Raw genomic sequence first — 26,887 nt, forward strand, 5'->3', positions numbered from 1 at the left:
AATAATCAACTGGAAATTTTACTAAATTCCAAAAAAAAAAAAAAAAGTTACACATTCTTAATGATGCAAATTGACATCTTATATATAATATTTAAAAATATGCTAAACATATTCAATCTTTCTTAAATGAATTTATAAATTTTATATTTGAACAATAAACTTAAATTTTACTTTAATTCTAGAAAAAATAAAAATACACATTCTTAAAAAATACAAATTAAATTCCTAAATATATTATTAAAAATTATACTATACAATTAAAAATTAGAAAGAAGAAAATGAAGCAATAACTTACAGCTGTTATTTCTCACTGCTATATTCAGTCTATTTTAAATGCTAAATATCAGTTGAAAGTCTTAGTTAAAATAATTATTCTCTGAAAAGCAATTATTACTTTATTCAACATTCTAAAATTTCCAATGGACTCAAGTTAAGATCGGCGTTGAATATGACAGTTGAGTATATAGTTAAGAAATGGTTCAAAATAGTGTGAGAGGTGTTTACAAATACCTAAAATTTTTTAGTGTGTTTCTAAAAATCCGAATTCATACATTTTTCTATTACGCTAAATTTCAACTTAAGCGAGAGGAGTAGTGGAATGCATTCCTCCCGCAAGTCGGAACTTGACTGTATTTTAATTTTCAACATGGTCGCTCCTCCAACTTCAAGCGCTTTGATATGAACCAATTCAAGGTCGACTTTTCACTTCAGCGTGTTAAAGCTGAGAGAGTGAGAGAGGGAGGGAGAAATTATTGGCAACATACGGTTAGCAGATTCGCGAAGGAGAGGGGGGACGACGCGGGGGAATGCCAGAAGCTAGGTTGGGGGAATGCCAGAAGCTAGGTTTGAAGAGGAATGGTCGTTTTTGAAGCAGCAATTAAAAGAGAAAGCATCATCGAAAAGTTTATGAAACAGTGAAAGTTTTAACTGGAATTTTTGCAAAAGTAAATTGAAAATTAAACCCTCATTTCGTACCGGATAACCCCACATCAACCCCAGATATCTCTCACATTTTTACCGTATAACTGCCCGGATATCCTGCAAAAAACTGTCGGATATCCGGATCCGGAGTAGCTTGTCGGATCGGATACCTCATAGTACCAGATAGTTAAAAAATCAGCCGGATACCGGATAGTTATCAGATATCCGGTGCATCCCTAATACAAACATAGAAGCATAGCTGAGAAATAAACAAATACCTTTGTGCTGAGAAATAATAGGAAATATCCAACATTGTTCAGCAGAAATAAAGAGGATACTGAATACACATGTTTCCAGATTCCCAAGATCCCCTTTTTCAATTCAAAATTATAAGCTTTTGGATGCAAAAACATCTGGATTTCTTTTGCCAGATGTCTTTACATCACAAAGATCAAGATTGTGATTGGTAGACATTGAGCCACGGGATCCTTAGCTGCATAGTCAATAAAATTTATGCACTTGAACTTAATATTATCGTTTTTTTTTTTTTTTTTTTTTTTTTTTTTTTTTTTGCATGTATGTTTGTATGTAAGTATTGTATATCTTTATTGATTTTCTAATATTTTATTTATCAATAACATTTTTAGACAATAAATCTGAATTTGTGAAAATTTTCATTCAGTTTTTTTTATTGGCAACTTGTTTCAGCTTGGATAGTTGCAAGCTATTATTTCATTATTAAATTTTAAATGCTGAACTAAGTTGGTTTTGAATGATTTTAAAGCATATTTATATCAGATGGTTTTTTTTGACGAGGGAGTTTTTACGGACAGTTGTCATTATATATCAATTTTTTTATTACTTCATGGAACACAATTGGAGCTTTAGATAAAATTATGTGTGCACCCATCCCCCCCCCCCCCCCCCAACATTTCATTATTATTATTATTTCAAGGTAAAATTATTATTTCAAGGTCATTTTTAAATCTTTATAGCACAAGCATGGGTAAAGCTGTTACTGTCGCAACAGAGAAAGCCTAACAACTGTTTGGTTGCTAAGGAGTGCGTCATCAAGTTGAGGCAACTTTCTTTTCACTAAGATGCATATTTCCAGCTTATTTTATGATGAAGTTCGTTAGCATACGCTGAAGAAAGCTATTTCCAAAGGATTTGGATGACATTTAAAACATAAAAGATAAGTTTTACTTTTTTTGGTATATAACATTCTCTTTCATCATGAAAGTAACTTTTCTTAAATACTAACTGAGAATCCAGGTAGTTGCTGGATTAGTTGACAATGAAACATTGTGGTGGTATAATGCTTTGATAGCACTACAGGTTGAAATTTACTCGATACATTTCAGATTTTCTCAGCGGAATTAAAATATTTATACATGAACAATGCTCGTCTAATTAAAAATTTCTTTTCTTGTTGGTAAAAGATGCACTTAATTTTTAAATTTAACCAGCTGATTCAAAAGTTAAATCAAGAAGCTAGCTAAATTTAACCATTTTCCAATAATTGTATCCAAAAATTTCGCTATGAGATGAAGTTCATGGATTACCTGTTTAAAGAATATGAAATGTTTGAAACATTTAGAGTAATGCATTAACAAACTAATTTTTAACTACCCAAAAATAAAATCTATGATTGTGGCAGAGTTTTCGAAAATTTACAAATATTCAGACGTATTGTCTTGCCAAAAACTTGCAATGGACGTTTTAGGAAAATCCGCTTATAGATTTTTTTTTCTTTCTTTCTCTCTTTGTGTGTGTGTGTGTGTTTTTCAAAAGTTGAACTTTGATTTTAACCAAGCATTTTTGCAAATAAAATATTTTGGTGTAATTTCAAATTTGCTGAACTTGTGCTAGTAATTTAAAGCATGATTTACGGCATGATTTAAAATGTCAGAAAACATTTACTTACGTAAAACAATCGGTGAACTAAATAAAAGAAACCATAAAATAAATTTTAAATTTGCATAAATGAGCATGTTTGGAATAATTTTAAAAGCCACCAAACTTGCCATACTTATTTTGTAAAACTTTGAGATGGAGATTTTTGGCGCAATTTCATGATCACGACCATTTTCTCGGCTTTCCACGACAATTTTGGTTTTGACGAAATTTTAACTTGGCCTTGGCTTTTTTTTTGGCTCTGAATGGTTTTGAAGGTTTGATTTGTAAAAAAGGAAAAGTTCACATATTCAGAAACTTATTAAAATTTTAAACTGCACCAACAATCAACTTTTTCGGAAATCAACCATTTTTACTGTTTCGTTGGTTCATTTGGGTTTTTTAGCGTAAGAGTCTTAATAGGCTATACTGCGCCAAACAATTGTTAGTTCGCAAGAGGTGCATCGTACCATTAGATTTAGTGTTATGCATAGGGTCGACAACCTAAATTTTATATTACCAAATAATAAATGGCGAGCCAAACAAACTGAGATCCAAAAATCTACTGCAAATTGCGCTTTTGTAAACCTTTTAGGCATGAGTTAAACCTTCCTTATTAGAAAAAATTAAGTTGAAACAACTCTGGAAATCTGCCCCCCAATTTCTACTTATCTGCTGTATAAACAAACATTCCTCTAATAATTATGAGTATCGATATATAAATATGTATAGAAATCTTTAATGTATTTTCTTAAAGCCTTTGTGATCTCGGATGGATCATGGATGCTGACTGTTTCACCATTTGCCCTGCTCTTTCCAACGCTCTCTTGCGGACAGATACTGGGAGGTCAAGGGCTTTTGGGATTCATAGATCTTTGCTACAGTTGCTTTTTTATTATTATCTTTTTTTTTGTATCTCTGTCCTCCACTTGTTTACATCCTTAATCCAGTTATACTTTTGTATCTGGTGTTGCCTTAAAATCTTGCCATTAGAAATAAATTTAAAAAAAAAATGATACTGCATTTTTAAATATAAATCTTCTTTCAATTCAATAAAATCAACTTATTTCTCAACAATGAAAAGTTTAATCAAAACGTGCCAATATTAAACGCCAACATAATCCAGTTGCCTTGATTGAGCGACGTCATATTTCAGCGCTAGGGCCTTCTGTTGTGACGGCATTGGTACAGGCAGGGGTTTGCACAGAAATTTTGGGTCCTGTCACAAAAGACTTTTACAGGCTTCTCTCCATATTGTTTACCCCTATATTTCTTCCCTCATTTTAAAAATATTGGGCATGAGCCCACAGGTGTCTCTTCTCCAGCAGGCAAATTTTAAATCTAGGAAAAAAATTCTCCTTAAAATTTTGAACTCTCTGGTAAATCCCAATGCCACTTGAGATTTGACATATTTATACTAACACACAACAGTTAAGCAATATACACTTTCGATAAGCCAAATTTGACAACATCTTATAAATGTATGACATTGGCTTTACATAACAGATCAGTTTATAGTAATAAGGAAGGATCAAAACATTTTATTCATTCAATATAGTATAAGCAGGGGTACCAAATAAAGTTTGAAAAATGTTCTAAAGAGTCATAGTTGGGCTTTAACTGGACAAATATACTCTTAGGTCCAACAAGTCTCAATTTTTCCTACTTGAGAAGTACTCTCACAAACCATTTGAATATTTTACGGTCAAAAGTGCATACCTGAATTGATAAATTTTATTTTTCAGTTAAAAAAACACTTTCCCATTTTTATCATTTGTTTTACATAGCAAACATTTAGAAACATGACTGAATTAAACAAATTAATTTTGTTGGTCATTGAAATCATTAACTGAAAATATTTATTGGCAACTATTCAATATTTTTGCACAAAAATCATAAAATAAAGTAAATGAAATCAACTTTAGAAACATGAAAAACAAAACGAGATATTCATGAAGTATCTTAGTATAAATTTAAAAGTCAAGTCAAAGGCATTGTAAAGAATCAAAAGGTAAAACAAGTTAGCAAGTGTTACCTGACGTAAAAGTGCAGCAGTAAGGCCATTATAAAGAGCAAGTACACCTTGTTTTTTTATGATATTAGCTGTATTTTTCACAATGCCCACTTTTTCAACCTGCTGTGTTTGGAGATGTACCTAGGAGAGAAGAGAAAAAGTAAACCCTTATCTTAAAGAACCTTTCATCTGGTCTTCTCAAAATAATTCAAAATTCAGACCACAATATTTCAAGAATAGTTTATTATTTTATTTAAATCAAACACAGATCAAAAATTAACACATATCAAAAATCCACATCTATAATAACACGGAAGATTTCAAATAAATGAACAAACAAGAAGATAGAAACAAAAATTTAAATATGTGCGAAAATGGACATAAATGAAAACTTGAAACCTTTTAGTTTTGAACTAAAATGTGTTACCACTGGGCCATATTTATTATTCAAATTTGACTGATTTTTTACTAGGCTAGGTTCAACAAAATTAAGTAGGATGGGGCACATTTTGACCCCTTTTCCCAATGCAAAATAAGTGAGCTTATGAATGAAAAGACATTTTTTGCAATTAAGCAAAATTATTTCATGACACTGGAAATGTAAATTTATCGTAAATATGTAAATACTCTAAATCAGCATTTCTTAAATTGTATTCTGCTGAACCCCAGGTTTCCACAGAGCTCTCTCAGGGATTCCATAAGACTTGTTTTCTTTCACCTTTCAAATTTTTTACTTGCAAATTTGATAAAAATAATGAGTTTTCAAAATAAAAAATAAATTTACTTTTACTTTCGTATACTAACTTGAGCCTTATTTTTTTTTATCAGGGTTAGCTACTAAGGGAATATTTTTTTTTTTTTTTTGTATAATACAAATGGTTATATAAATGGGAAAGCTTAGTGATTAAAAAATAATAATCATTAAAAGAAATAGAATAAGATATTTTTGCTGATATGATATCATAGCATTTTTGTAATTGGGTACGTCCACCAAAAATGAACCTTTTTGATAAAAAATATTTTTTAGCTTAAATATAAGTGTGATACATCTTTTTAATCATCAAGAGTCCATACATATAAATTTCTATATTTCAATTTCATAGGATCAAATCTAAAGCAATAGTGAGCAGGGAAACAAGAGCTTTCCGTTTGATTTCATTTCAGATTAAAATATAGCACTTTTTGAATCGTGTTATTTCCTACTTTTTGTCATAGAAAAAAATTATTAAATATTGAAATTAATAATTTGCTATTTATTATTTCAATCTACACAGTTAAAAATTTAAATGTACTTTTATTTACAGTTTTATCTATACCTGAAAAAATATTATTTTATGGTCACAAGAGTAACGCAAAACATATAAAAGTTATTCTAAAAAAAAAACTATGTATAATTTTTGTTTTAAATTTTTTATTCTATGCCTTAATAACATATGATATATTTTACAATAATTTTTTTGTTTATATTATGAGGATAATTGGCTCTAGACTGTTGTCACAAGAGTAACAAAATGCATGTGTCACAAGAGTAACACATGATGCCTTTACTACAATTAAGCATGAAACTGCTAAAACATAAACACAAACCAACTTTTTTAGAGTTTAGTTGTTTCTTTTCTTATTAGAAAACTTCTTCAACTAGCTTAAAGCTCACTACAACTAACATTTGTAATTTTAAACTTCAATTATGTGCAATTAACCAATTTATTTATGAAATTGAAATATTTTTAACAAAGGAAATATCTATCAATATTTTTTTTAAATTTGTTTTACAGTTAGAAACACTAATAAAAACAGATTATACATAATAAACAACTAAACTTTTCTTATTCTAATGTTAGTGTGAAGCACATGGTTGTTTTTCAAACTATTATTGAGTTATAAATGAATTGTTCAAAAAGTTTGCAATTTTATTTTCTTCAATTAATCAATTCCATTATTTTTTGCTAATGGATGAAACTACTTTAAAAAGAAAAAGTGCTGCTAAGCGCCAAAAATTGTGGAGAGAAACTCACAAGAATGAGACAGATTACTTGGATAGGCGAAAAATACAAAACAAATCATATTATGACAAAGTCAAAATGATGTCGTCTGAATCAGCAAAAGCCTTAGCGAGAGAAAAAGCAAAATTAAGAAAAAGAAAAAGTAGAGAAATGGCAAAGCTTAAGAATAATAAAGAAGGCAAAAAATCTCTAACTCCACAGGCTATGGGAAGAATGATGAAACGAATCGAAAGCAAACTGCCCACATCACCTACAAAAAAGTTAATAGTAATTGAACAATTAGCTGAAAATGCTGGAATTACACAGAAGAGTAAGAACTCTCATAAAGATAAGAAGGGCATTAATGATGAAACTAAGAAGATTGTTACTGACTTTTATCTTCGTGATGACATTAGTCGGCCAGATCCAACAGCTAAAGTCGCATATGTCAGGCGCAAGAAAAAGGATACTACTGCCCTTATTAATTGTAGAAGACATTTACTGTTTACAATTTCTGAAGCCTACTCTTTATTTAAAGAAACTTTTCCAGGCGTCAAAATTGGAAAATCATCGTTTGCCGCATTAAAACCAAGTTACATCCTGCCATATAAAGATATCCCACAGAATGTCTGCATATGGGCAATTCCATGAAAAGTGAAACCAGTAGGTCAAAATTTCATATTGCAGTTATTTTGCTATATTATACATCATTGTAAAGCTTGAAATGTGTAATTTCAAAATATTGCATTGTTTTTTTAATAAAAATTAAATAATCAATTTTTTTCCTAGTTGGAAGTATGATAGTCGGGTCTTCAAAACAATCAGAAAAAAATACCCCATTTTCAAACGCTTATTTCTAATAGCAAAATAAAAATAAACAAAATTAATTGAAGTACAGCTTAAACTATTACCATAATACTATAATAACATGCATTTATTTTAATTTTTTTACAAAATAAAATTAAACAATTTAAATTTTAAAAACATGAAGTTCAATGTTACGTCCGTAACAAAAATTTAGCAAAAGATGTCATTACTTCCTAAAACATCAAAATTAAAAGAAATCTTTTTTTGTCCTTTTAGCAATTCATCAGAGTAATTGTTTACCATAGTTTAAAATGTTAGAATTTCTTTAGTTTTTAAAAAAATGGCGTTACAGACGTAACATTTTTTGTTACGGACGTAACAAAAAGCAGTACGTTACGTCCGTAACACATGTATATTTCCAATTAAAAAGAAAAAAAGTACAGGATGGGCAATGAAAATATAGAGCATGAGATTTAATATGATATAACAAAACTTCTGATACTGTGATTTTCAAAATTTTATAAATATTAGTGGATATTTAATTTCATTTTTTAAAATTATTGAAATACACATGATCGCTTCAGAGCAACATTAAGACATCTAATCCTAGGAATAACACTAAGATATCCTACTGTTGCTCTGAGGTGTTCCTCTCAAGGTAAGATTTTTTGTCCTCCAAATCATGCAATAAATTCAATTGGTGTTAATAATTCTAGATTGGTAATTAATGCTTAATAACATGCATAAATATATTCTAGAGGGTTCCTTAATTTCTCAAACTTTGCTTCATCAATGCACTAGACACAAAAGAATAGTGTTCTCCAAGTAGATTTTGGTGAAAATTACTTGATCATTTAACGAGATGAAATCCAAAGAATTTAGTGCTTAATTTTCATTAATACTTTTTTTTTCCAAAAAAAAATTTATTTTACAGATATTAATTATAGTTTTTCTCTTCGAACTTCTATCATTCAGAAAGCATAGCCAAACTGATATTACTTCTTATTTAAAAACTAACTTAGAGATAAGAATTTGTCCTGTTTAATAGTTTAAACCAAAGTTACTGAGTTACTTTTTATTGTTATTTACCCTCCACAAAAAAATTATATTTAGATTGTTTCATTGTGCGTTGAATATTTTATAGTTTTAAATTTAAATTAAAAAGCATAATTAGATTAGAGTTAAAAGTACTAAATATTAAACACATCTAATCCTCAGATGAAGCACATTTATGTTTGAAGCAAGATTTAGATTACTTAGGCCTTATGTTGGCCAAAACGCATTTTTCCGATGTCAGTTTCGACCGTTTTTTTCCACCTTTGGCAAAAACGTGCCAATTCTATTAAAAAGCGATTGAAATCAAAGGCAACTGTTAAACTTTAAAAGAAATTTCGCAGTTAATATGTTTGTTGAGAGATAGAGAAAATCATCGAAAATTCTTAAACTGTAAAAGTACTCCCTTGTAGAAGCACCCTCCCCCCTCTTCCCCACGTTCAGTTTAAAAATTTGAAAAATTTATTTGTAACTGAATAATTTCACTTTTGTTTTGCTTAATTTCCTTGGATAATTTTACTTTTTATGACGCACCAATTTATATTTTATATTTATTTATATGGCGGTATATGTACGGCGGCTGCTCCCTACCTCCCCAAATCTTTAAAAACTATTAAAAAGTAACTTAAAAGGTCAAAATAATGTGTTAATCTAGACCATTGCACTCTCTTAACAAAAATTATTAATATACATAAGCTTTCATTTGCTTTGTGCAATTAGCATATCAGACATGTTACGTCCGTAACAAATATATAAATTTCTATCATAAATTTTACAAACAATATCCATGAAAACTTTATGGTTTTAGAAAGCTTGAAATCTCTAGAAAAAATATTTCAAAGAAAATTTTAGAAATCTATGAATAATTCACAGGAATATTGGCAATTGTATGACAATGTATACATTTTGCTGTTTTCTGAGTTACGTCCGTAACAGGTAGTTTTTAATTTTTGTTACTTTTTGTAATAAAGCAATCTGCACCCAAATTTTTGATAGCATTAATAACACCAAACTATACAACAGAACAAAAAAAATTGTAGCTTTTTATGAAACCAAATTGAAATTAGGCATGTTTAAAGTCTGTGATTGTTACGTCCGTAACGGTGGAATTGCCCATATGCAGATACCACGAAAACTTTGAAACACTCCTTAAAGTTGTAGGTAATGTGCTGTCTGCATTTGACATATCTGCAAAGGATTTAATAAACACTATATGCTGTGATAGTTCTTCGTATGAATGCATGAATTCACAATGTGCAATTTGTGATGATACAATTGAGGCACTGTTTGATGTAAATATTGACAATCCAGATATCATATTAAGCTATTACCAATGGAAAACAGTTGAAACTGCCTGGGGAAAATGCTTTGACAGAGTTCTTGTGGAAGATACCATCTCTAATGCATTAGTTGATCTTAAGAAACAGCTAAAACAATTTCTGCTGCACACATTTGTTCAAACTTGTACACAAGACTACTTCAATTTTTCAAAGCATAACACAGATTCTGAAAACATTGTTATGCAAGTTGATTTTGCTGAAAATTACACTTGCCTATATCAAGATGAGATACAATCAGCACATTGGTCAAATCCACAAGTAACTGTTTTTACTGCTGTCATTTGGCACGATAAAGACAAAGTTACATCATATGCTGTCATTTCTGATAATATTACACATGATCGGTTTAGTGTAAATGCATTTCTACGCAAGATATTAGCAGTGCATTTGCAAGAAAATCCATCAGTAAAAAATGTTTCGATATTTTCTGATGGTTGTGCTGGTCAATTTAAGCAGAAATGTAACTTTGCCAACATGATATCATTAAAATCACATTTCAACCTCGAAAAGTGTAATTGGACATTCTTTGCAACAGCACATGGGAAAGGAGCCGTTGACGGAATCGGGGCTGTAACAAAACGATTTGTTTGGAATGAAGTTAGAGCTAAAAGGGTAACTGTAAGAAATGCTTTTGATTTTGTGAAAACTGTTAAAGGAAAAACGAAAATAAATATTCTTCATGTTTCCAATGAAGATATTGAAAATTGCAGCGAGATTGTGTCAACATTGTGGCAAAATTTAAGCAGCATTAAAGGTACTCAAAAAATTTATCATGTTGAGGCCAAGAACAATGGCATTTGCTACAGGCCATATCCGCAACACGATTCTTTTAAAGAGTTTTCATTTAATGAGCAGAATTACAGAGATAACTCTGATAATACTGAAATTCATAATGACACCTCGAATTCAACCGATGTTGAGAAATTCCAACCTGGACAGTGGGTCATTGTAACCTATGACAAGAAACAATTTCATGGCATAATTACTGACGCAATTGATGATGATTTCAAAATACACTGCTTAATACACACAAAAGTGAAAGGAATGTATAAATTTGAAGAAGAAGACAAGTGTATTTGGTACAAGAGACACCAAACTGTAGCCAATACTGATGCTCCAAATTTGATAAATTCTCGTGGATTTTATAAATTTGCATAATTTTAATTTTCCATTTCATATTCATTATTATATTTTATCAAGAGAGAATTTGTTGTAAAGTCTTCATTAATAATAAATGTCTTTAAACCTATTTAATTGTCTTTATTGAGTATAATTGATGTGCACGTTTAGGGGAAATTTCATTATGAACAAAATGTCACAAGAGTAACGTCACAAGAGTAACGGTTAGCCTTTTTCAAAAACAGCTATAATTAATGGAAATGCTGTTAAATATTTTCAATTTTTACATTTTTCTAAAGTTAAATAACCATATTTTAGGAATATGAACAGTTTTTTCCAGTATTCTTGTATAATTCACAGAAATCTAATTTTAAACACAATTTTGCAAACGCAATGTTTTTATTGGTCACAATAGTAACAAAAATGTTATTTGCAATGTAGGTAAGAAAAATACTTTCTTCTATGAATTTTATATTTTTTTATAAAGAAAAATTAATGTATGTTTCATAAATAATTATCAATTTTATCTTAGAAAAATTTTGAACTGCGGAAATAGGAAGTTTTTATGAAAATTTGCTCTGATGGTCACAAGAGTAACAATGGATGTACCCAATTAAACAATTTTTGAAAGGGGTTAAGTTAAAGTCTGTATTTTAATAAGGAGAAAAAGGGCAATTTCTTTGGCATAATGTCCTCATGAAATCATTTTCCTGCGTTTTAAACATTCCACAGATTTTTCTACTTTCAAGGAACATTTATCGTTAAAAGGACATACATAAATTTATTTTAGAATGATGATTTAAAAAAAAAAAAAGAGGGGATATATCAAAACTCTTCCCGTAATTCACAAGAAAACAAAGTTAAGAATTTAACAGTTTTTTACAAAATACATACTTTTAATAAATCTAAAGGATGTGTGCAACTTGCTGCTCCTGCGCTTGCTATTCCTCCAAAATACCATTTCGCAAGACGTTTGGTATTATCTTGCACTTTCTCCATCGCTACAAAATTTTGCGATTCTGCAAGAAATGGAACAGATAAACAAAGACGATTCATGCAAAAATTTATATTCTAAAGGAGTATTCCAAAGAGATCAATACAAGTTCTACAGGTTACTTTTCAAGACAAAAAATAAAAAATAGAAAATAAAGTATACCATAAGTAAGGAAACATTTCAAATAAAGAAGATTTTTTCCCCCTGACAAATGCCTTTAAGACTTAGCAGCTTAAAGGATGAAACAAATTACATCACAAGAAAACATTTTAAAGATAAGAACTTAATAAACGAGTTTGAGAGGAAAACAAACTTTATCGTCGGTCGGTCAACCAACAACAAACAAATTCGTGGTTCGAGTTTAGGTGTATTTCGTATCGATAATTTTTGCAGAAGGCCTCCCTTTCTCTTTCTGGTTGCGTTTGACAAATTCAACCGGTCTACCGGTGAATAACCGAAAGCCGTTTAATACACCAGTTACCGTTTTAAGAAGTTGATTAGTTGATTGAAGCACGTGATCCTTATCTGTCACTTGATCAACCAACCGGTAGCGACCGGTCGAGGTCGTTGAACGTAAGTTCTGAGACGCGGAAGTGCTTGCTCTGACTAGAGTCCCTATAGTATATTCCAATCTAAGTTGGCACTGAAGGGAAAGGTACGAGATGTGCTACTCCGCGATGAGAAGTAGTTCTAGTAAATTTGGAGGTTTAAACGGGTGTAAATTCATAAATGAGGTGAAAAAAAATAGAGAATGTATGTGGTTGAGATATATAGTTGAAGTTGTTGTGTGTTAAATATACTTAATTTGTAAGAATTTGATTACGAAAGGAAAATCAAAGCGCCGTCACTCGACTTCTGTCTTGGCGAAGACTTGAGTTTTCAAGGTTAACCTTGGCGTGCTTCCTGTGGATCGGCAAACCCCCCAGAACTCGTTTCGCCCCACTTCTCATCGCCCAAGGAAAAACATCTTGTCATTATGACTCTTGAATGAACTCTCCACATTGTGGTCAAAGCATTTCCGCCTAGTCTTTTTTCTCATTTATACTTTCCATCGTTATTTCCAAGCAATTGAATACATTTTTAAAAACAGTTTTCGTGAGCCTAAGAAACAAAAAATGAAATGAAAATATTAGTTTTCAATTATTTACACGCTGCAATTACGAACAACATCGGGATTTTTTTTCTTTGAATTTGAGATTTATAACATGGTAGTTTCAAAAAGCTTTCGTTTCTTACATAATAAGCCCAAACTTCAAGAAAATTATTGTGAAAAAATGAAAGAAACTCGAATTTTGTTTGAATGCAACGAATACTTGTTGTGTAAAAATAATTGCTACGGCAAAAGTCGTTTTTTTTTTTTTTTTTGGATCGTTTGAAAAGTTTATGGAGGAAAAAAAAAATAATGCTCTCACGTATGTACAGATACACTACTACAAATTTACACCGATGAACTGCTGGATGAAGGAGTTTTATTTTTTCATTTTAAATTTGAAACATACACATCTCCCTCGAAATCCGAAATTAATTCGCCCTACCCTCTCCAGGTTTAGAACCCCTACTTTAAATTAATTTTTTATAGGAAGTAGATTTACTCACTCCCAAAATATACCTATAAAGTAGGCTACATTAACTACGCTAAGGTAAGTAAAATAATTTTTAGTAAATTGAGTTTCGGGGTTAATCATATACTTTCACAGTCACGCAAAATTGAGAGCCATAACTTTTCTAGTATTCTCTAGCATTTTCTAACCTCGATGCATTTTCGTTTATTATTTTAAATTTTTTTTCATAAATAAGTTAAGCTTGAAATCGACCTTTTTTTTTTTGAAAAATTCAAAATTAATATCTTCTCTAAGCTCCGAAATAGTAATAGCTAATTGTTCCCATAAAGTTTCTAAATTTTTTTATTTGAATAAAAATTTTTAAAAAGGGCAATCTTTTTTTTTCCGAAACTGGTTATTTAATCTTGGATCTTTGCAGTTATTACTAGAGTGTATAAAAGGAAAACGCGTGTACAGGGTTGATGTATATTATTTTAGATAATAAAACAACGTTGAGTTACACAAATTTGCCGAGAATTGCAGACACGTGTTTCGGGGTTTCAAGGAACACCCAGTTTTAATGCAGAAAAGTGAGCACAATCTTTTTTTTCGATGAAAAAGGGGCTCCTTGAAACCTCAAAACAGGTGTCTGTAACGATTTATCATTGTTACATTTCCTTTTACTTTTCTGCACAAAGGTACTTCTTTGATTTATATACATATGTATAAAAAGATACAATGGCACCTTTTCCAAATTCCGAAGAAATGGTTGGAATTGGCACAGTTGGATTTTTAAATCAGAGGGATTATGGAAAATAAACTATAAACATTAAGAGTTCCTTTTTTGTTGCAAAGATTTAAACGAACTTAGGATACATTTCTCAACTCCAGAGAGCAAGTCGAGTGCATGTGAAAACTTGAAGAGAAGTTATTCAAAACAGAGGTAAAGAATGTGGGGGGTAACAAAGGTTGCAGATTATTTCAAATATGCAATCAATTTTGTCCCGAAAGCTAAGGCAATTTCAGTTTAATTTAGTCATTTTTTCTGAAAGCACAAGTTGTAAAAAAGCTATAGATTTATATATACATAAGATATGGATAAGAGGAGGCACATATGGAATACCATTTCCATGTCAGAGGCAAGGTAAAAGATCCACTTCTTAACAAACTAATAAAATTGCAGGGCAAGGACTGAAAATTTACATTTCTTTTTTCGCTAAAAACTTGTTGATGAACTTTAATCTGCAGTAGGAAAACGAAGATGCGCTTTGGAGAACATTGTCCGATAGTTTTTCATTTGTTATACATCTGAAAAGAACGCGGTTCTTTTCTATGCCTTTGGTACCCATTATTACCATGGGTAATTGTTCACAGCTGTGTGCTAACGTTCTCCTTACATATATCAACTTTGGTCGTTTTATCTTTTCTTTCGAAATAGATGATATATACATACTGGATGGTCCGTATTTTGACGAGAGGGCACATGCTTTTTATCAGTGAACGAAGAAATAATCAGAAACAGAGTGTGCGTCTTTCAGAGCATATTCTCTTCTTTTAAATATTACTTTTTATTTGTTTTCCTGCTAATTTTTTAATCATTCAGAATTATTTGTTAATTACTTTGTGACCGATAGCTCTCCGCCGCTGTAAAGTGAAATTCCCTTCACAGCCTCGCATTAGTCATAAAAATATGATGAAACATATTTGAGACAAATGTAATTTCTTTGAAAACTTCAAGGATAGTTGTTTCGTTCTTGGTATTTTAAATTATTTTTTTTCCCTCGCCAAATTCAGCAAGTCGCACCGCTGACTGGCACGCGCCCTACTCAGAGTAACCTCGTTTCCTTGACAACGGCTGCAATTCGGCTCGCCTAGCTTTCCCTTCAGTGCCAACTTACTGTGAAACAAAGTATAGTATTGTGTTCGCATTAATAATACAAATAAAACATAGACTAATAATAAGTGCCGATTTACACGATTCCCGCTTTCGAACATGTGACGTCATTTTGAGCTCGAAAACCAGTTTTCGCACCTCCAAAACCTGCCTGACTTCGTCGGGAATGGGTTGTGGATCGTCCACAACTCCAAGTCAGAAAAGCGAAGTCCGCAAGCAATGATTGGCTATTGATGTCACATGTCTTCGTTTCTATGGTAACAATAAACCTTCCAAAATCAGGGGAAAGGTAGCCATCTTTGTGTCCTGTCTACGGCACTGATTTTGATGAAGTACCTAAATTTCAAAGTGCAACTTCGAAATTGAACAAAGCTACGTAAATCATTGATAATCGCTCGTAAAACAAATGAGCCTCTTTTTTTATGAAGGACCATCATGCACTGGGAAAAAAAAGCGATTTTAAACATGCTAGGAACTGCAGCGCTGCATCTATTCGCAACTCCAACGAACTATAGGGACACTGCAGTCACTGTGTAATGGCGGACGAAAAAACTAAAACAAACGCATGTGGTAACGAAGAAAATGCTAATAAGTCTAGTAAACTTTGTTCGTATGCATGATTTTTTCGCTTTATTCTTTTTAAATTAATTTTCAAAGTCTTGTTGATATTCTGGCCCACATAGAAAGAAATGAGAATTCAAGAAGCATTACTAAACGTTAGAAATTAATGCAAAATACGCAGTTCGTAGTTCTAAGCAGCCATCTCCACGATGTTGAATTCCATATTTATCAATTCTTGATAAAACTAAATAATAATTGTGGCCTGACAAGAATAACAATTAATGCTAGAAAATTTAATTATATAACATTAGGAATTATTGTCAAAAGAAGATGATACTTCTTTGCCTTGCTTGGCTAGCGCTAATTGTTTTGCATTTGTAGCTGAGTTATTTTTCTCAAATTGCCGAATAGGTTCATTTAAAATTTTTCTGTTTGGTATGTTTCTAATTTCTGAGTTATGATTTAATTATGTCATGCTATACAAATCATCAACGAAATTCTCACGGATATATGGTGGTAGTTTTCTTTTCAATTGATCTACCATTATTTCTTTTTACTTATCGAATTCTGTAATCTTTCTACCATTTTATTCCACTCATGATAAAAAATAAAAAAGGTTTAACTAACATGGGCGGAATCTCGTCAAGGATACTTAGCTCGCACAATACTAAAACCATAACCCTAAACAAATCTGGCGAAACCTTTCAGCTGAGAATAAAAGCAACAAAATAAATTATTTCTCGGTTAAACATTTTTCATTTCGTTCTACGATAATATATTCAAGAAAAAATTTCGCATACTGTCTATTCCAACTAAATGCTGCTGTAAAATATGGTTTGTTAAATTAACTTAAGATTAAAAAAACCCCATATTCTTACAAATTTACACAAAACAATAAAATTTTTTACCTGGTGTAACGTTATCCAAGTTTGCTAATCCAGAGTTTTCTGATGTTAACGCGCTTTCACCATTTCTCAATCAAATCACTTTTTAGAGGGAAATAATGAAAACTAACATTATTTTGAGGAGCTCGAACACTTTCTGTTGCTGAAAGCAATCCAAGATACATCGAATGCGTTAATAAATACTCAGAACAAACTGCCTATGTTTAAGTCAACAGACATACGTGGAACGCAATATGGCAATGTTTTAGTTTTTTCTGCAGTTTTGTAAATCACCGCAAGGTAGCGTATTCGAGCGCTGGAGTTGCGAATACGAATTAGCTGGGTAATTCTTATCGGCAGGATCATTTCTGTACATTCTGTCATAAAAATTATCTTGCTGGCAAAAAGAAGATATTATAATTTTATTTTTGCTTATGGAGGCAATGAGAAGATTTACTAGATTTTCAATGTTACACCTAAAACCTTCTTTTCAAGTAAGTATCATTGTGATTGTTTATCATACAAATACTTTGTGATATTACTTACACCTATTATGTAATAAAAATTAAGACATTATTGTTTTCATTAATAGCTAAAAGTGTTTAAACATTGTTTTATGCAATATTGTAATAGCTTCATTTCATAACAAATGAAATCTTTAAATAATTATTAACCAAAAATGTTGTAAAGTCACTTGTTTCTTAGCAACTTCCAAGTATAGGTACATATTCTCAATTATGGAACTGCATATAGTTCAACGGATTCTTTTAAATTTACTGTGTTTTATTCTTGGGCATAATTGTACGTAACTTATTATGGGACATAATATTATGTACTAGTTATTGTAAAAAAAATATTCACGACAAATTGTTATGTGCTGAAACAGTTCATGATTTGGCTGGGCTTTAGCTCTGTTCCACTCCTATTTTTAATCATTACTCAATTGTACTTTATGTTGAAACAACAGCAAATTTTGGCAAAATATTCAGTATTCAGCTGAAGATAAGAATAGAATTTTAACTGAATGTTCGGTATTCAGAGCATCCATAGTTTTCGGTTTATGCGGTCTTCTAAAAAAAATCAGAGTTTATGGAAAAAAAAGACACAGGTATAAATTTTACATTCAATGATAATGATAAAACTAAATGCAATGTGTACAAGTTAATTACAACTTTTTTATTTAATTTCCTGATAAATATTTTCCATGAGCATTCAACAGGAGTTGAAAAGAAAGTTATTATTCGTTAGTTGGCTTCATAATAAGAATATTAAATGCAAAAATTTTGTTCGATATCTTTATTTCCAAAGTAACATCAACATTGGAAAAGGATACACATTACTTGCGAGCGTCAAACTAGGGTGAAAGGTGGGTGGACGAAAGGAAAACAATCTCAATGCATGTTACACATGTTCATTTTAAGCTATATTTATCTGATATTTTTCTGTGTATATACAGGAGGGGGTATCTTCAAAGGGTTTTTTTTTTCCTTGCCATCATTGAATAAAAAATGACCATAAACATCTTTTATCTGACTAAAATTTCAATGTTTAAAATAGTTTCCTCTCACATCCTTCACAATTAAACCTCTGGTTTTGCTAATTAACTTAAGCTGAGGGTAAAATATTTATCTTCGTGTTTGTTGTTTCTATATTCAATTCCTTTGGTGTTTGCAAGTAGCGGGAGTCTGAAAAAAAAAAAAAAAAAAAAAAATTTGAATTTTGACATCTTGAATTCAAATTATGTTTTTCGCAATCACGAGTGTGTATGTAGGCGTGTGTGTTTGTGTCCAGGCATGAGTGTGGGTATGTGTGTGTATGAATGCGTGTGTGTATGTGTCTGTGTGCAGGCATGAGTGTATGGGTGTGTGTATGCATGTGTGTGCAGGCATGAGTGTGTGGGTATTTTTGTGTGTGTGTGTATGTGTGCAGGCACATGTGTATGTATGCATGTGTGGGATATGGATGCAACGGTTTTCGCTAGGGGAGCAGCATCGTGAGGAGCTGGTCGACGGTGATGCTGCAGAGGGTGCTGGTGGGAAAAGAAATCATAGGACATCAAAACAGTCAAATGAAAGCAATAAGCAATCATGATTGCTCAAAAAAACCGTAAAGATACACTTCTGAACATTTCTATAGTGCAGACTGCGTCATGACCCCATAGTAACTTCCCATCCATAGTCACTTCTTTGACCACCAGACAAGGCGGTCGGTAAAACTAGCATTTGTAAAAACCCCACCTGGATTTTTAAATGAGCACCTGGATTTTTTCAGGTAACTTTTAAATTTTGGTTTCTTTCAAAATTTAAACCGATTATTTTTGAATTAAATCATGGAAAAAGTTAAATAAACAATAAAAGTAAAATATATATATCTAAACAAAATATGATGTATGTTTGTGATTGGTGTGTGCTATGTCCTTTATACAAATCCACAATTAGGGCCCGAGTTTTGCCAAATTTGTCACGAAAGTCCTTTGATACTTGAGAATTTACATAAGAGGTTTCACCCCACAGTGGACAACCATGTAGCCCAGTCAATGAAGGTAAAAAAATAGGCTTTGTCGCAACTAATTTAGGGAAAGCTGAATTTTTGCAGGATGTTAGCAAATAAAGTATACAGTAAAAAATACAAAGTCCCGACCCCCACCCCTCTTGCTTTCTCCCCCACCCCCCTCCGAAACATTGCCAGAGCAGTACTATGATTATACGTTTTTCGTGTCGCAAACTAATCAGGGGAAAGCTGAATTTTGGCAGTATGTTTGTACATAAGGTACACACTAAAAAGCCACAAAGTCCCGACCTACACCCCTCTTCATTTCTCCCTTACCCCCCTCCGAAACATTGCAAGAGCAGTACTATGATTATACGTCTTTCGTGTCACAACTAATTAGGGGAAAGCTGAATTTTTGCAAGATGTTAATTCATAAAGTATGCACTAAAAAGCCACAAAGTCCCGACCCCCACCCCACTTACTTTTCCCCCAGCCCCTTCTGAAACATTGCAAGAGCAGTACTATGATTATACGCTTTTTGTGTCACAACTAATTAGGGGAAAGCTGAATTTTGGCAATACGTTAGTAAATAAAGAAAACACTAAAAAAACATAAAGTCCCGACCCCTACCCCTCTTGCTCCCCCCTCCCACCCTCTCCGAAACACTTAGACCATCAAAAGCAGTAATATGATTATTCGCTTTTCTTTTCGCAGCTAATTAAGAGAAAGCTGAATTTTTGCATGATGTTGGTATATAAAGTGTACACTAAAACCTAGACAGTCTCGACCCCAATCCCTCTTGCTGCTACCCCCCCCCCCCCTCCTTCCGAAACATTGCACACTGATCAGTTCAGTACTATGATTATACGCGTACAGCTTGAAAATTTATGACGTTACCAGGGTGTTACTTTTTTTATTTCACTCCTAACAATATTATAAAGTAGTGGTGCCCAACCTAAGGCCCAGGTGTCGTACCTGGCCCGCGAAGCTGATCCGTGTTGCCCGTTGTTTTGTGAAATGTTACAACTTGAAGAGCACGATTAATGACAATGTTACAAATTGTTAGCCAAGTATTTAGAAATTGGTTTCTGAAAACATTGTTCGGGACCACTATTATACACAAATTATGAAACATACACTTTTTATGTAGATAGCTAAGTTTCACCATTTTACCAACTTAATCATATGCAGAAATCTCACAACAAAAACCAAAAAGTAACTTCAAAAAATTAATAACTTTTTATCATTACTTCTTGGAAAGAAATGTTTGAACAAAATTTATAGATAATAATATGATAATAGTCATTTTCTTGAAATGGATCAACAATGTAATGACGTTCACTTAAAGTTTTTACTACCATAATGGAATTATTTTTTACAAAAGTTTATAATTCGTTTGTGTCGGCGACAGTCTACAAAATAATGTTAATGCTTGGCTAACTATTGAAGCTTTAAATAAATTAGGAATGTTTGTTACTTTTGGTTTTTATTTTTAAGTCTTATATAAGGGGCCATCTTCTAATATTTCATTGGTTTGGTCCGAAATATTGTTACAGTGCATTCTATTACAGTGTCCACACGTACACGTGCAATCGAACCTAGCTTTACAACAGATAAAGTTTGAAACACATAATCGTTTCAATTGCAAGATACTAATTATAGAAGTTCACTTGAAGAAGAGGTAATCTTCATGAACTTAGGAATCAGTCTGTTGCATGAAGTATAATGCCAACCCCACTCTTCTGTAAGAAGTTTAAAACCTAACCAAGTTTGAATCTGGTGTTGACCCTAAAAACTCTGGTGGAAACCTTAAAAAGATGTTGACGAGTGAAGTTTGAAGTTGGTGGAAGTTTTGATAAATCAAAAGTGGACTTTAGGGACATTTTTGTGATTACTTGCTTTTCACAAACTTTTATTCAAACTTGGTTAGGTTTTAAATTTCCAGCAGAGGAATGGGTTTGGAAATATATTTCAAGAAACAGACTGATTCCTAAGATCATGACAATAACCTCTGCTCCAAGTGAAATTCTCCTACTCATATTTTGCAACAGTAAAACATTGTGTTACAAACTGTAGCTGTCGTAAAACTGGGTTCGATTGTACGTCTATGTGTGGACACTAGTGGAATGCATTGTAACAATATTTCACACCAAGCCAACAAACTTTTAAATGACCCCTTATAAAAGAAAAATTGTAGTTATAATAACTTGATGCCTTTTTTTTTTTTTTTTTGAATGCTGAAATGTTTTTCAGAAACCAGTTGCTACATAGTCCTCGAGTTATAACATTTCGCAAAACAACGGTTCACACTGATCAGTTTCATGGGCCGGATGTGACCCGTGGGACGGAGGTTGGGCACCACTGGTTTATAATATTGTAAGAAGTGAAATAAAAAAAGGAATACTCCGGTATCATCATTAGTTTTCGAGCTGTAAGCGTATAATCAATAATCATAATACTGCTATTGCAATGTTTCGGACGGGGCGGGGGGGGGGGAGAGAAGCAATAGGGGTAGGGACCTTATGTTTTTTTTGGTGTATACTTAGTATACCAACATCTTGAAAAAAAAAAATCAACTTTCCCCTATTTAGTTGGGGCACGAATATATAATAGCGTATAATCATAGTACTGCTCTTGCAATGTTTCGGAAGGGGGGGGGGGGGAGAACGAGGGAGGGTCGGGACTTTGTCTTATTTTAGTGTATACTTTTTGTACTAAAGCAAGAGGGGTGGGGATCTGGGCTTTGTACGTTTTAGCCTACTTTCCCAGTAAAAATCAGAGAAAGAAGAAAAAAAGCATGAAAGAAGGCTTAATTACATCTTAAAAATATCCCGAAAAACAAAAAAAAGTCAAAAATAAATAAAATAGTTAGATAAATATTGAAAAATTAAAAATTGGAAAGTAGGGTATTGAGATGGGGAAAAATGTCTGTCGGTCTGTCTGTCTGTCGGTCTGTCTGTCTGTCTGTCGGTCTGTCTGTCTGTCCCCCCCCCCCCCCCAATAACTTTTGAATGAATAGTCCGATTCGAACAAATTTTTTTTTGAGAAAACAACAATCTAGGAACAAAAAATTATATTCTTTCACAGAATTTCTTTGATGTGTTTTCGATTTACTTCAAAGCTTGTTGAAGAATATTAAACAGTTGAAGTAACGCTTTTTTTGATCATTTGCAGCAACTTGCCGATAAAAGATGCAATTGATAAAGCAGCCAAGAAGTCCTCACCTCTTGGTATTGAATAGGAAATAGTATTTTCTTGATACGCATTTTGTCTTCTTGGTCCATACACACACACACACAGACATAAAATTACCATTTTATCTCAATACTTGAAATTACCCAGGCCCGGATTTATATATTTTGGGCCAACTGCAACAAAATCTGTAGGGCCTCTTCCCAGAGGCCAGCAGTGTATATTTGCAACGTTGAAAAGCCTTAGTACTATTCAATTTCTTGGCCCGTTGGGCTCCTTATGAACGTGCAGCCCCCCCCCCCCCCTCGCCGCGGGGTCTGCGGTACGCAAATCCAGGCCTGAATTTATCTACTATTTGATGAGCATTATAAATGCCTTGATTTCAAAAATGACTGATTCGAGGTAACCTAAAGTCCTACATGCACAGCACAGGGTAGTTTGTGCAAAGCTTTATAGGGTAACCAACCAAAGATCTCGAAGAGCAGAATATTAGAAGTCAGCCTATCGACGCCGAATATTAGAAACGCAGAAGACCACTAGTGATGTGCCGGATCGTTAAAAAAGTAGATCCGCGGATCCGGATCCGGATCCGGATCATGAGTGTCAAGATCCGCGGATACGGATACGGATACGGATCTCAAAAAAATTTTTTTTACCCAATTCAACTATCCAAGTGTAAAATTTGTTACGGAAGGTATTACCGTCAGAATAATGGCAATTTCTTCAAAAAATGCCAACTGCGGCAAAAATATAATCAAGACTATGATTTACTCCTTAAATAAATCTCCGTTAAAATTGAGGAAGAGTTGGAAAGAATGGGCCAGCGCTGTATAAATGCTTAGATGGAATGTGAAAAATTATTTCTAGCTTACTCGGTAGATGTAGGACACAGGAGCAAGAGTGTAAAGCTGCTACTGGACAGGTTCGAAATAATTTTTGGCATTTTATTTCAGCATAAATGCAGCGCTGACCCATTCCACCGAACTTACTCCGACCGACTAAATACAGAGCCGGGGACACCTTTACAAACAGTTAATAGAGATTTTAGTCTCACTTTTTTGAAAGATGCCGAGAAAAACAAAAATGAAGAATAACAGAAACCCCAAATCAATAACAAAAACTAATATTAAATTAAAAATTAAAAAAAAAAAACATGTCCCAGAGAGCCGACCTCATATTAAGATGAATTTCGCGGGTTAGAACACACATTTGTTAACAAATATGAACTGACAGCAGGTAAAAATTTTTAATCATGAGATTTTTCTCCTTATCTTCCGACTATGAAATCGCTACCAATCACGAGTATAAAGGCTTAGAATTGCATTTAAAATTTACTTAACAAGATTATAGCTCCTACTGTATATAAGTTAGAAGTTTCAAATAAATATCAAACGCAGAAAACTTCGTTCTTTCAATTAGGGCCAACATTTTTAACGTACGGGTAAATTTTTACTACCATAAATGTGAAAACGTTAAGTCGATTTTTAATTAATATCTCCGGTAATTAAAGTTATACAAAAACGAGGCCAAGTTAAGAACACTTTCGATCAAGTCAACTTCTGAACGAAAAATGAATTACCAAAATCGGTTCATCTGTTTAAGAGCTACGCTGCCACAAAAAGACACACTGATACATACTTTTAAAACTTATTTCTCCTTCCTTTTTGAAACGGGGGGGGGGGGGGGGGTTATAAATCGGCTTCTGAAATGATACCTTATAATTTAAATAGGGAGTAAAACCTAATTTAAATGAAATTTAAGGGTCTTTTATTCAAATATCTAAAAGTTTTTAGAATAGAAATGATCCGGTTAAGATCCGTCAAAAAAGCAACGGATACGGATACGGATACAGATCTTTATTTTCCCCCGGATATCCGCGGATACGGATACGGATACGGATATCCGGAACATCACTAAAGACCACCAGTACTGCCTTTGTCACGTGCTGTACGTTAGCTTTATTGCACAAACTTGCTTATTTGGTTTGCACTGAAAAAAAAAAAAAAAAATTAACTCTAATTTGAATTCCGAAACTTTGAATTCAAATTATGTTTTTCGCAATCACGAGTTGCGACAAGACTACTGGTTAGAGTTATTGTTTCTAGAAATGGCTCCCCCGCCCAAGCATGTCCCTCCTCCTGGGTGCTTACGTGTATATAGTTGTGTTCGTGTGTGTGTGTAGGCTTATGTTTGTGCACGTAGGCGTGTGTATGTGTGTAAAGGCGTGTGCGCGTAGGCGGCTGTGTATGCGCATGCGTGTGCAGGACATGGACGCCACTGCCCAGCAAAAGTGGATTCCGGGGGACAGTGGTCAGGACCAGCCGCGCCGCCGCCGGTGGACGGTGGTGCTGCAGGCCTGGTCCAAGCTGAAAAAGGAACCGGAACATCAAGGACTGTCAAGTGAGAACAATAAGCAATCGTGATTGCTCAAAAAAAGAAAAAAAAAAAGAAAAATTAATTTGAATTTTGACCTCTTGAATTCAAATTATGTTTTTCGCAATCACGAGTGTGTGTGTGTATGTAGGCGTGTGTGTTTATGTGTGTTTGTGTGTAGGGGTATGTGTATGTGTGTGTAGGCATGTGTGTTTGTATCTGTGTGCAGGCATGAGTGTGTGGGTAGTTGTGTGTAGGTGTGTGTGTATGTGTAGGTGTCTGCATGTATGCGGGTGTTTGTATGTGTTTGAGTGTGTGTATGTGCTTGCGTGTGTGTGTGTGTGTCCGTGCGTGTATGTATGCGTGTAAGTGTAGGATATGGACGCAACCTCGAGACGGTTTTCGCTAGAGGAGCAGCATAAGGAGGAGCCGGTCGACGGTGATGCTGCAGAGGGTGCTGGCGGGAAAATAAAATCATAGGACATCAAGACAGTCAAATGAAAGCAATAAGCAATCGTGATTGCTCAAAGAAAAAAAAAACGTCTAATTCCCCATATTTCCATATTGTTAGTATTGATTCCAAAATGCATTTCTTCAAAAATCTCGTAAACTCATTTCTGCAGATACTGCCGTTTATCTGCTCACGGCAGAATACTTAACTGTCTGCCCACCCCTTTAAATACAACTTGGTCTAAAGATGTTTATTTTTTCTGAAACATAAGCTTTTACAAAACTCTTTTAAAGTTAAAGCAATACAAATTTATGATATGATGAAAAAAATCGGAATGGCATGTGGCCAAATTTTAAAAATCTAAAATTTGTCTAGTCCTCACCTTTTGAAAAATACTACTGAATAAAACAGATAAATACAAATTTCTGACCTTTGTTTTTCGTCTTTGATACGTGCAGTTGAATGATGAGAATCTTGAATCTCTTCGATGAATAAATAAATTGGAAACTCTTTGAACAGGTGTTGTAGACTTTAACACGCATAGTCACAAGTCAAACAAAGCCAAGGAAAATTTCATTCCTCTTTAGTAGAATTTAAAATACAAACGTTAAGGAACGCAATAAAGTTAGCTTTAAAATTAATTTATTCCACTTCAACTGTTTCGCAATTTTGTTCTTTGAGCTGCAAAAGTTTCCAGAAAGAAGATTGTTGATACTAATAAGACTAAAACTAATGGGGCTGAAAATAGGGTGTTAGACGAAAAGACAGGGATTAGGTAAGAATGATTCCCAGTTAAAAGATTAACGACAGTGAAAGGAAAGAATTCTTTGACTTCTTCCGGGAGGAGAAAGAAAAATCTATATATTTTCCGAAAATCTGGGCATAATACTTTTGCAGTAAAAAAAAATTTTGTTTCTCACTTTTATAGAATCATTTTTATCGTTAACATAAAAAATCAAATAACAAAAGTAAAAAAAAAATCATAGTGAAGAAAATATTTACAGAAAAAAATTCCTTACCTTTCAACATTACATGCTAAAACTAACGTCTTTATATTAAGATTTAAGTTAAGTTTCATTAGAAATGAGGTTTTTTTTTTAAATTTCTAATTTCAGTGTAAAAGGGATAAATAATCAGTAGATGTTCTTCGTTTTGAAATACTCATCTGTTCATATTTAATGTTTTAACGGTTTACTTGTTTTGCCTTTTCAAGTAAACGTAGTTTAATATCTCGAAATGTATTTCAATCAAATGGCCATTTTTGTTATGAAGAATAGTTAATAAGTAGACTGAATAAGGTTTCAATTTTGCTCATTAGAACTTATTTTCAATCCATTTTTGACTTTCTTAACGAAGAGCTTCAACGGAAATAAAC

At 32.8% G+C, this 26,887-nt stretch overlaps 1 protein-coding gene across 2 annotated transcripts in view; it reads right to left on the bottom strand.

Annotated features, from left to right (window-relative positions):
* LOC129217349 (mitochondrial dicarboxylate carrier-like) overlaps positions 1-25,989 on the bottom strand; it is a 55,665-nt gene extending 29,676 nt beyond the window's left edge. Inside the window, exons 1-3 of one of the 2 annotated variants that reach the window (XM_054851632.1) lie at positions 12,289-12,448; positions 12,027-12,151; positions 4,853-4,972 (exon numbers count right to left, since the gene is read on the bottom strand). In XM_054851632.1, the coding sequence (XP_054707607.1) occupies positions 4,853-4,972; positions 12,027-12,131 (225 nt within the window). In that variant the 5' untranslated portion in view covers positions 12,132-12,151; positions 12,289-12,448. Of the gene's footprint in view, positions 1-4,852; positions 4,973-12,026; positions 12,152-12,288; positions 12,449-25,942 lie in introns of those variants that run through there. The other variant, XM_054851634.1, reaches the window with a different exon arrangement.
* Between the last annotated feature and the right edge of the window lie 898 nt (positions 25,990-26,887).

Source organism: Uloborus diversus, chromosome 2, assembly GCF_026930045.1.
Source record: "Uloborus diversus isolate 005 chromosome 2, Udiv.v.3.1, whole genome shotgun sequence".
NCBI lineage: Eukaryota > Metazoa > Arthropoda > Arachnida > Araneae > Uloboridae > Uloborus > Uloborus diversus.